The following is a 12266-nucleotide window of genomic DNA, read 5'->3' as shown; positions in this document are numbered from 1 at the left end:
GGCTAATCGAAACTGGGCCTACAGTTTAATGAGGAATCCGAATCATTATTAGGCCTCCCGGTGGCGAAGTTATAACGTTGTCGCCTCGTAATAAAGAAGTCCAGAGTTCGATACTCGATGGAGGCACGTAGTGGTCCGAATACTACACTAAACTGTAGGTACAGTACCTATTAGCCTACCTGTGGATAGAGTGGACTTGAAATAATCTTGACTGTACCGTCACAATGATCTAATGATCTTAAGATTATCAGAAACTGTTCTTTGTAATCCTTGTATTAAATAAGGAGTAGCTAACAAGCACCGCGAGCAATGACGATTGGGCAACTACAGGTTGTTGGGAATAACTCGCGAATGAAGTCAGCAAGACCATTGCGGATTTACTGGTGGGGCCACGGCGACACGTGTACCCCGAAAAGAGAGAAGAGAGAGAGAGAAATAAAGAAAGGAGAGAAAGAAAGAGAGAAAGAAATACAAAGAAGTGGGAAAGACAAATATCAAAGCAACAAAGAGAGAAAGAATTATATAATTTAGACAGATGAATATAGAGAGACAAAGAGAATGAAGCAAATCGGACAGATAACGGGAATGGGAATATAGAAAAATAAATCAAGAGGAGAGAAAATGAGAAGTAACAAATGATGAGACTGAGAGATAAGCAAACAAAGTCGGAAAGGAGATACATGAAGCAGAACAGTGGGGGGCACGAGGACATGTGTCCCCCAAAAAGAGTTGATTAATTAATATGAAAAATGATGGTAATATTACTAAACAACAATGAAAAGTTTAAGTCATATAAAACACAATCCTTTAATAATATCCTTCTCTAGACTGGCAAAGTGTACTACAAAAATGTTAAATAGAATGGTAGGCACACTGGATGTACTTCACAATGAAATATGCACATGCAAATATGCAGACGACATACGCTGTTCCTCGGTTCCCAGAAAAGAAAAAAAAACATCCGCCTATGAGCAGGACACTTCGTTAGCTTTGCTGATTAGACTGAAAAAAGCCGCTGCTAGCTTCTCCGTTAAGCAAATTTACACTGCGAGCAATAGAAAAAAAATGAACACCTTGCACTAGAACATGGCAGCATTGCAACCCTTTCAGTAGAATTAGCAATCTATAACCATGCGGGGTACTACGGAATACCCACTTCAAAAGCATATTACGTAGCTGCCATGCCATTAAGGTGGATGAGAACGGCTGAGGTTGCTTCCGGGATAGTCTGCCACTCCCTTTAACGGCCCATGTAATTGGACATCTCCTTCGGCATAAATGAAAGGCGTCATTTGCTACATCACCAATGCGCCCCGAATTTCTCTCATGACTTCTTTGGCAAAAATCGATGGCGGGAACCAGCGGGGAAGGACTCTGTAATCATGGTAAATTTGTTTAACAAATCTTCGAAAAGATCGTTAATTTTCTGGTACCTGAGCACGGAATCCGGTTGAAATGAATTAGGCGATTTTGCTAGGAAAAGAGGGAATACATACTTCTACGGGAAATGTTAATTGCTGATTGGATGAGAATCGATTGGTTGTGCCAGGTATTGGAATTTTCCTTTTGGAAGTTACAAGGTGCCCTAAAAACTACAATATTTTACATTTAAAATTTAACAGTCTACCTGGAAATTTGAAAAATCTGACAAAACTGTTTCTTTTTCCTGCATAAAGAGAGATAACAATTATAAAAAGCAGTTGTGTGACACTTTTAGCTATCGCGGAGGTGAGGATGAGATTAAATTAATGAAGGGAAACTCACAAAGAACACGTATGCTTAGAACGGGATTCAAACACGGAGCACCTGGCGTCGTAGCACGTTATGCTAACCACTCCGCTAGAGAGGTCGGAAAGGAGAAATGAAGAAATTAGAGATGATTGGGTGAGAAAGATAGATAGGTAAAGAAGTGAAGTTAGACAGAAAAACAGAGAGAAGAGAAGAAATAAAAAAGCCAGAGAAATAGAAAGAAAAGGATAAGTAAAGAAACGAGAGAAAGAGATAGAAAAGGAGAAATAAACAAACCAGAGAATGAGAAAGAAATAAACTATGGAAAGAGAAAGAAAAGGAGAAATAAAGAAACGATAGAGAGAATGAGAGATAAAAGGAGAAATGAGATATTGAGTGAGAGAGGTAAATAAAGAAGTGAAAAGCAGACAGAGAAAGAGAAAGAAAAGAAGAAATAACGAAGTGAGGGTAAGAGAGAGAAAATGAGAAATAAAAAAGCGAGGGAAGTAAAGAAACTAGATAAAAAGAAATAAAGAAGCCAGAGAGAGATATTATGAGACTGAGCAGAACAAAGTCAGAAAGAAGATCCATGAGACAGAGTAGAGTGACAAATTAAAGGGAAATAATAACATTATTAAATAAATGTTCTTATTTCCGAGCAGGGGTTAATTAATTCCCTAGCGGATGCGTGACATGTACGTTTATCGTATAAGTGCAATATTAAAAACATTAAAAGATCACCGAACCAGAATTCCATAAATTCTCCTTTGACCGTTTCGATGGCTTCGCTCACACCATAATTGGGAAAACTATGGTGAAACGTATTTAATAAGAATAATCTGCGACAGAGTAGGGTACATAAGGGCTAGAGAAAAATTAATAAATGCTGCACTATCCCCCCCTTTCAGCAAAGGGGTACGACCTCGTATGAATACGATGCGAATGGACAGCGGTGGCACATCGAATCACAAAATCACAACGCTGTGACTTTCAAAATTAGCTGCTACAGTCCATACTGCCCTGCATTGTATCCTTTTATTACAATAGCCGAATGCAATATGAGCCAAGAGTAAAGCGAGCAACGATGTTGGTCGGGTGATCAACGTTAATTTGCTCTGCGGAAAAGTCCCAGAGCTTTATTTGCGTTCACAGGAAATTTCATTTCGCATTAAAACAAACGCTTGTGTATTAAAATAATGTGAACTTCTCGAACATGCATACAACCCGGAAATTTTTCACTTTAATTACCTGAAAAAACAGTGAAACGTATATAGCTACAAATACAACAAGGCAAACTGTTTCAGACAACCCTGAAACGCGATTAAGCATTTCAAAGTTAACTTGTTGTTATGAAGACATTGTAGACATTTCCTCTTTATCACGACAATATCATAGGAATGATTTTGTACTTAAATGTCTACTTGCTTGTTGATTGCACTCGTTAATAGATGGCATTGCGTACACAGTAAACGTAAACCGCACATCAAATATTATGCACTGTTTTGAAAGGAAATGTTGATTTTGAAAACGTGTACGGACAACAAAGTTAGAAATAAGGTGTTTTTTATATAGCCTATATTGATACACTTGTAGGTTTAATTGTAACTTCTGCAAATATGCTGTACAAAGAAACAAATTGCCGGAGTACTAAATAAGGTGAGTGTACCATCATAGTGCTATTTAAGTTCTCATTCCCGTATGCTTATCTTAGCAAGTACAGTGAGTAAAATTCATGGTAAAAACATTTGATAGTGTGAAAATACTTTTAATCAATTGACTTCTTCTTCTTCTATTTACTGACCCTATCAACTGTGAGTCGATTTTGGTCAACTTGTCTGAATTTTTTGTCAAAATAAATTTAGTTCACTGTTCAGTTGCTATCCACAACAAAGAAAGAGAGAGAAAAATAATACTGTTTGCTAAATCGTTAAGTTACATCTTCTTGGATATCCATAGAGCCATATAATGGGAGGATTGGATCCATGAGAAGAGTAATTAAGGATGCAGGGAATGGAACACCATGGCGTCGCAAACCATTATATAGTTTGTCTCATGAATTGAAAACAGAAGAATTGAAAACATGGAAGAAGCTTGTTTCAAAGCTGCTAATTTATCATCAGATGAAAACTTGGGCACATATTTCCATATATGTAGTTCGATAGAAGGAAAGACAAATGAAATATCAGTTTGATATTTTCAGGACCATTCTTTACCTATAACATAATCAAGTCATTTGATATCTACTAGGAAACTACTGTGGAAAAAATATAGCATTTCCTGAACTGACTGAAGAACTATATGGTTCTGTATTAACCGTTTAAAGCTAATTTTGAATTTCTATCGATCTCCGTGGTAACAATCGATTGTAACAATCATAGTGGCCTATTAGTATTTCAGAAACACAAAATATAAATATTACATCTTTTTAGCTATCGGTAGGGACAAATGGCTTCTCCAATACGCTGTCACCTTGGAATGAAAAGATCCGGAGTTCGATTCCAATGTAAAAGCAAATTCCCCGGATATTAACTTCAAATAACATTAGTTATATCCATTGTATGGTTAAACAAATAACTGTAAAACCTACAATGATTAAATTTGGTGAGTCTGAAAGAAACCAAATACTACTTTATTCAAACGTAAATTTATCTTATTGGTAAATTCGTATAATAATCAATACTCAGCAGAGCTTGGATATTTAGGACAATATATTTGTAACCTGGTCTAGAGCCTCCCCGATGGCGCAGTGGTAGCGTCGTCGCCTTGTAACCAAGGGGTCCCGGATTCGATACCCAATGGAGGCACATAGTGGTTTGGACCCCATTTTAAACTGTAGATCCAGTCCCGATTAGCCTTACTGTGCATAAGGAGGACTTAAAAACTCCAAATCAATCAATTGCATCCTGGCCTGTTCTCTCCGCAACTAAGATAACTTTTCTGAACTCTACGACGCTGATTCTATCTATCACAATAATTTATATGTTATTCTATGCTAGGCTTACATCACATTTTGACCAAAACATGGAATACAATCTAATTTTTTGTGATATTCTGAATGATTTTACATCACACCTTGTTTTTAAGGCAATGTACATATCGATAAATTCAAAGGAATTTTGTTTACCTTCTTATCCTTTAATTAGCATATTATGATTAAGTGGGGGGAGGTAATAGTTAAACAAGAATGTCTGTGAGTAAAGTACAAGAATTTAGCTTATATTTCCTCTTTATATGGTCAAATATAAGTTCTAAATTATGGTATGATACAAATTAAAATAAACATTTGTGAAATACTGGATACTTTGCCATTTTCATCAATCTTTTCAGATAGCTTTAAGATAGGCTGACCATAATATTTTGACCCCAAAACGGGACACCTCAAAGAGACCAGTTTAAACCCCCTCCCGGAAAATCGGTTAGGCCTAATTATAAAACTGTTATTTTTAACATATTATTATTATTTATTTAAGTATGAATCATATAAATGGTACATCATAAACAATAATTGAAGTATGATCTCCCGTAGTCAAAAGGTATTAATGATTATAAACTCGATCTGGCCCCTTCTGATCAATTTTTGATGTTTGTCCTATGCTTAACTTGATGAATGCCAAAAGTATTTGTCTTTTAAGTTTGTGTCAAGCACAGCCCCCCGGACGCCCGTGGAACAAACACAAAACAGTACAACCCGAGACGCGAACTAAGTTAAACAGTAAACCGCTGTCTGTTCGAACGTTTTCTATGACAATCGAACATTTTGATTATTATGAAGTGCTCGAAACGCAGTCCAGCTGGTTTGCCACAGTGCTGAAATGATGAAAGTTTAAAAATCCCATCAACATTTTTTTAAGCTAGAAATCCCTATCAAATTTAGACTTGGTTTTTAGGCTAACTCATATACTTTTATAAATTGAAACAAATAATGATTTTAAAAAATATCAACGGGACAACCGGAACAGGCCTCTGAAACGTATGGTCACCCTACTTTAGAGCATGAGGTTTTAAGGTCGTAGAAATCCGAATCCTAGTAATTAGTTAACAATCGTGGTGCCAGGTTAAGTACTGATGTAACACAGCTCCAACTAGATAAAATTCCTCCGCATTGAAACCCGTGCTGAAGACTGAGTAACCGTGGGAAGACGATTCCAGCATCTTGGCCAATTCATATCATCAACGAACTCCCATTAGAGAACCCGGCAATTGCATCGGAGTTTAATGAATGGAAACTCCTAAAACTTACAAGCACTCGCGGGCTGCTGGGGAGAACGCCTCACTTAGTAACCATCTCCTCTAATATGTACCGGGGAGTCATTCGAGAGGTATTAACGCATCCAGAGTTACTATAACCCAAAATTCGGCTCGCTTAAGTGAGTGATCAATACGCCGAAAAAGAACGCAATGGAACGAGAAAACCAAGGATGGTGGGAGCTGTGAGCTTTGCTTTAAAGATCGTAGTCTCGCTTCACTGGCCTGATGGTGCACTACTTGAACCAATTAAGGGAATTGGGTTCGAACCGCAGTGGAGGGAAAACAGGCGGATTGCCAAGGAGGTTGATGCCCGCCCCACCCTCCGCTTCCCCTTCTTCTCTCTTTCTCTCTCAACCAAGTTCCAGCTATACGGAGACCCTTCTTTTCCTACTTTCCCTGACAGTTTCTTAAGTCTCCACAATTCTCTTCCTTTAGTCTCTTTGTGTCAGGATTTCTCTTATCTCTGGAAAGACTGACTCTTACTTCGGCCCGATACGTCTCGAGCAGTGTTGCCAACTAATTTTCAGCAATGTTACTAGCATAGGCTTGAGTACCTTGGTAAGTCCACCATATGTCCGCAAGAACGAAGAAACACTAGGAAAGAAACCTCCATGCCTAGACGAGGATTCGAAACCAGGACTTACAGAAGTGAGATCGCTCAACGAGCTCGATAGGTGGCGAAAGAATTTTTGTTTCATATTACGTACAGTCACCGGCAAAAAATGGGACACCTTGATCATGAAACACTTGCTTCCCTGCAAGAAGTTTTGTGTGTTACCTAGCTCTACGGCGGTGGTAGAAGCTGCCATTGGAAATTTGTTATCAGAATCCACTTATTGCCGTTGAGTTATGCAACACACATAACGCCTTGCAGGGAGCAAATATTTCAGTACCTAATGCCGGTGACTGTACGTAGTTAAATTTGAAATATCATAACAATAACAATTTTTGATTGATTGATTGATATAGTATATTTTACTTCGTGTTTTGTGCCTCTTGGCTAATTTGCGAAGATGGGGATGAGTGATGAAATGATGAAATTGATGAATGGACATTTACAAACAACCAAGCCCGAACGGGATTCGAACCCGGGACCCTTGGCGTCGCAGCGCGATGTGATAACCACTTTTTTTTTTTTTTTTTTTTTATTGTCTCATTCTGATCTACAAGTTATGGAATTACATTGTTTTTGACATAAGTGTAGTACTGCTATTACAATTCGTATTTCTATCTGGTTAACCTTTACATTTTTGTTTGACCTAAATTAAGTATAAAGCACTGATAAGAAATTTGCATACCATTTCTTCCTTGCTTGGAGAGGAATTTTTTCATATTGTTCTTGCAAGAAGATACTGAATTGTTTCTTAAAACTGCTCTCGTCATTGTGAAATATATATAATAAGTATTCTGTTATCAACCATTGTACTGCTCGTTGTTTCGTTGGTGGATAAAAATTGAAAGCAGGAAAAACTATATCCGTATCCGTAAACTTTGTTAATGAGGTGCGGCATATACGACTGAGCATTGTTCGCAATTTGTTCCACGCCGTGGAGGAGTTGCGACACTTGGTTATCCTGTGGGCTAAAGAGTCAGGCACGTTGCATGATATACAGTTAGGAGAGTCACTGCCCTCTCGGCTACAGGGTCAGGCAACAATAACAATTATATTCATTGACGTACCGAAAGGGGGGCTCGATTATGATGTACAGAACCTCCAATCTGAGACTTGACTATTCTTCAGAAAATTAGGATCCCTTGAAATCAATAGGTTCCGGGTTCGTTACCTAATGGTGGCATATAGTGATTCGGATGACAGTTTAAACTGTCGGTCCAGTCCAGATTAGCCAATGCGAGCACGAATTGAATTTGAAACAAACTCTGACAAACAGAACTCCGAAATCAGGAAAATATGACATACCAGTAATGTAGTGTTGGCTGGTAAAAAACAAAAGCCTATGTAGACATCTACATCTGCCCTTAAGAAATTCTTGGCACGCCACTGTGTATATATCTACACAAGATATTATAATACACATGATAATTAATGGTTTGACTTCAATTTAAGCACAGAAATGCCATCGGTGCTGGACTTACAGGTTAAAATGGAAAGCAAGCCAATGGAAATACCCTAACCAAAATTGAACCCAGGTCTCTAGGTTACAGCATCACTTACTGCGCTGTAAGATAGTATCTGCTAAAGTAGCTTTCTGTTTTTTTCATGTGACGTAGAATAACAATTGCTCATCATGATTTCGAATGCACAATTGTAGTGAGATAAATATCAACTCTCACAAAGAAATGGATATCTGTTGTAAGTATGTTACATTTGACACACCTTATCATCAGGACCGACTCTCATATAAATGCAATCTTATATGAATGTCATGCAGAAGACAAGATACGTTTCCACCAATAGTCCCTACATAATGACTCTGAGGATCACCCAGTCTCAACAGACGTTCTTTCAATTCAGTGCATTTGGAATATACAACTATGCCTTTTTATTTGTCTCTAATAATTCAAAATTTCTTTGTTTGAAATCACTTTATACTAGAATAGGTTAATCGTGACTGTTCCTACAGTTTACAGTAGTTAGTTGTTACCTCTATCGGGTAACAAACCCGGTACCCAAGGCTACAGCGTTACCAGCACATCTAAACATTCCCATGCGCTTAAGGAAACTAGTCTACCAAAAAACTTGGTAAGAGATTTTTGTAATCATTTCAACATCCCCCCTCCCATATCGAAAGGAAGCACATCAGCTCCCCTAAATAAAACAAAAAAAAAAAAACAGGAGGTTTAAAATTGTAAATTTGGTGACATGTCCTTACGGTTTGCAACACTGATTTTAAGGCAGACTAGAACGGCGGCGAACTGCGAAAGAAAATGGAAGATGCAAAGCACTGAAGACGAGCGGGGTTAATTAAGGTCAGGATTTAGTGATAGTTCGGTACAAGCTGTAATAATACCCGCTGAGATATGTGAAGCACTTTCTGTCCATTACATTTCATAACAAGAATGGCGCTGTTGAATATTCATCATGCCGTAAGAAAAGATTCTGTGTTCTTAATTTTTAGCTAGCAGTTTATGCTGCTGCTTCCTTCCACGTTTTGCTGTATTCTTACCGAAATAAACGATAATGGAAATGGCATACAAAGGATTACGTAACATTATGAAAACAGGTTATGGTGGGCCTAATGAAATAAACCCCAGAGTTGACTACAAAGCTGATAAAATATCCCTAAGAGGGAGTAAGCTTCATACGATATTGTGACAACTGGTTTAGAACAGTGGCGTAATTATTAATTACTAAAAATGTAATAAAATTATTAACAATAATACTAATCATATTATTGATACGGTGTTATATGTTTTACGTCAGTGAGGTTAAAGAGACGATACAATCGATATGGTGTTGTGCTTAAATGTTTCAGAGGACTGGCGTAAAGTGTTGCGCCTACCGGTTTTATAGTAGTAACTAAAGAGAGAAAACGATCGATACGGTTTCCATCCTACCGGGTTTAGATCAGTAACGTTTAGAGAGAAAACCTTTAGCGCTTTACAATGAACATTTAGTACTTCCTAGGTAAGATCTGGGTCTGTTTTTCAAAGGGAGTTTTTGTAAAGTCCACTGATGCTGAATAAACGAACAGGAATGAACCTATAGTTTCAAGTGGCATCCGACCAATGGTGCAATGAGTTTGCACCTAGTATCGAACCCGGGAGCCTTTGATTACAAAGCTACATCGTTACTACTTAGTCAACACGGAGCCCCACAGGGGACTGGATTGGATTTGAGCAAAAGCAGTCAATACGATTAAAGATGGCGGACGGAAAACTAATTTTCCCTTTGTTCGAAGTGTTCCAAATTCTACTAATATTTTTGAATCCATGCCTAAACTACATACACAGACTATATATTTTTAGTTTAAGAAACGATACTGACATAAATGATATATCGCTTTAGGCATAATTTGTTAATACACATATTAAAATATAGTGTGTGGTTTAGAAGAGCGAGGGGAGAAGTAGCCAATTTTGTGAGGAGGATAACGCCAGTACCTTTACAGGACTTTTGAACTGAGATTGCCTCTAGTTACTGGTCTCGTAATGGATTTGAGTGAAATCTTACAACGCGTCTCAAGATTGCGGAATTTAAGCCTGTCGTTAAAACATAATACACTTAGGTCCTTTGAAGACCAGAGCCTGTCATTGGGTGCGCGTGGTCAGCACACAAAGTCCCATCGTTTCGGCTTTCTGGTTTTCGAAGCCGACGCTCGCTACTTCTAAAATGATTTCCCAGTTGTCTTCCCAATACTGCGTCAACGTCGAAATTGTGGAGCTCCCACCGGAAATTGAAACAAAGGACCACCCGTACCTAGGGCGAGAGCGTTAACTATCAGGCTCACGCGGGAGCTGGTGGTCAAATGCAGTACCATCAAATTAATATATTTACTGATTCTGTATACACCCTTGTCTTTGAACCACATCTAAGCAACATTTCATACAGAAAGCTACACATCGATGTTGAATATCACTTACAACGCGAAAAGTTGCAATATTTACACTGATAATATAGTATAGGTAGTTGTGCTAATTTACTCGGTGGTAAACATAATTTTGACATTCATTTGAAATTGTATTAATTGTGAGTTTGACTCTTATAAACATGTTTTTTTCATAGGATTTTGACTTCTGCAGAACTTAATTTTAATTCAATTTTCTTTCCCATTCCAGACAAGTGGTGGTTATTATTTGGATCCTTACATATCCTGTCTTTTCTTCTATTTCAGGGTGCACTTCTTGTACAAGAGGAAGCCAATTGTTAGTCACAATGGGAATTTTAATTCCTCGACTTCTGACCTTCAAGAGATAGTAAAACACACTGCGAAGAGAGAGAGAGAGGATTGGACGGAAATATTCTTCTTTCGCCCGTTCCAAGATGATGTATTCACTTGCAAAAGGAAAATGGGACAAAGAAAAGAGGAAGAGGGAGGAAAAAAGGCAAGGAAAAAACTTCATGGACCTCAAAAGACTCTTCTGGACTGTGTGTGTGTGTGAGAGTAAAGGAAGGGGTGGTATTCGAGTGTGTGCGTGCGCTGTGGTGTAGATCTTAATGTGGCTGAGCTATTGGCAGACCAAGAAAAAAAGTCGTTCTGCACATCCGGAGATCCTCTGAAAATTGATTGCAGGAAGACCCTGAAGAGGTCAGCACTGTAGAGGAAGACTATTTCCCCGAAAGTGCGGTGTGGGAACTGTGCGGATGAACTTGTGGCTATTTGGTACCTCCAAAGTTGGTCTTTAGCCAGTTTCCTCTTCAAGAACATCACTACGCATGTTGTGGACATCATAGAGGTGTCTTAACGATAATTTCTCACCTATTTGTTTCGCCTTGTATGAGAATCTTTTAATTTTTCAGTGTTATTATTGTTTCCGTTACAAAAAAATACTACATAATATCCGTCATACAAAAACTTGGCGTTGACATCAATGAAAGAATATACTTTTAATATGCATTAGCCAAGGAGAACAGTGTATTGAATCAGTTGTGTTGTTGTTATAAACTGTACACAAATGATAACACTGTCCTGCATACACACACGAAGACACACACACAAAAAACATACTTTTGTTTGTTGAAACACACAACGCAATTTATTGAAACACTGGTGTGACAGAAGCTACTTAATAAGTCATGTTAAAAATTATTGTTACTGTAGTGTTTTATTGTGAAATGACTATGAGAGGTAATATTTCTGAGAAGTAGTTACGTTGCATAAGTTTCAATACAGAAGTTAAAAAAAAGTTTTATAGAGTTTGAATGAAATTGTGATACGTAATTGTAGAAAATATGAAAGATCGTAGTGGAAAGTGATTATTTGAAACTAGAAGAATTAACAGATTACATTTTAAGAAACCAGAGACAAGACGCTGTTGAAAGTATTTGCTCAGAAAACATGTTATTAATCTTACAAAAATCTATATAAAGTTTCAAAGCGTAGATTCTATTGATTTGGCAATGTGCTTGAAAAATTATAGATTAAAATACAGAAGTAAATAAATTTTAAGATAAGAATTAGAATAAATGATGCACATATTTTTCTCGACTTTTTGGAGGTTTCAGAAAATTATTTTGGTTAGCAAGATTTTCATTGAATGATTTCTTATTATTTCATGTAAGAAAAGATACATCGAATAATAAATATTCTTCGAAACATAGACATGGACTATAAGAAAGATTGGCAAATAATTAAAATCAAGGTAATAATTTATTCAGGTCTATCATCTGG

The 12266-nt window shown here is 37.5% G+C and overlaps 1 protein-coding gene across 1 annotated transcript in view; it reads left to right on the top strand.

Annotated features, from left to right (window-relative positions):
• LOC145987259 (uncharacterized) overlaps positions 1-12218 on the top strand; it is a 271187-nt gene extending 258969 nt beyond the window's left edge. The window contains exon 6 of the mRNA XM_083121774.1: positions 10770-12218. Within this exon, the coding sequence (XP_082977900.1) occupies positions 10770-10852 (83 nt within the window). The 3' untranslated portion in view covers positions 10853-12218. The remainder of the gene's footprint in view (positions 1-10769) is intronic.
• Positions 12219-12266: the final 48 nt, after the last annotated feature.

Source organism: Lepisma saccharinum, chromosome 4 (genome assembly GCF_977018435.1).
Source record: "Lepisma saccharinum chromosome 4, izLepSacc3.1, whole genome shotgun sequence".
NCBI classification, from domain to species: domain Eukaryota; kingdom Metazoa; phylum Arthropoda; class Insecta; order Zygentoma; family Lepismatidae; genus Lepisma; species Lepisma saccharinum.
Note: the sequence above shows the minus strand (reverse complement) of the source record. Positions and strands in the feature narration are given on the sequence as shown.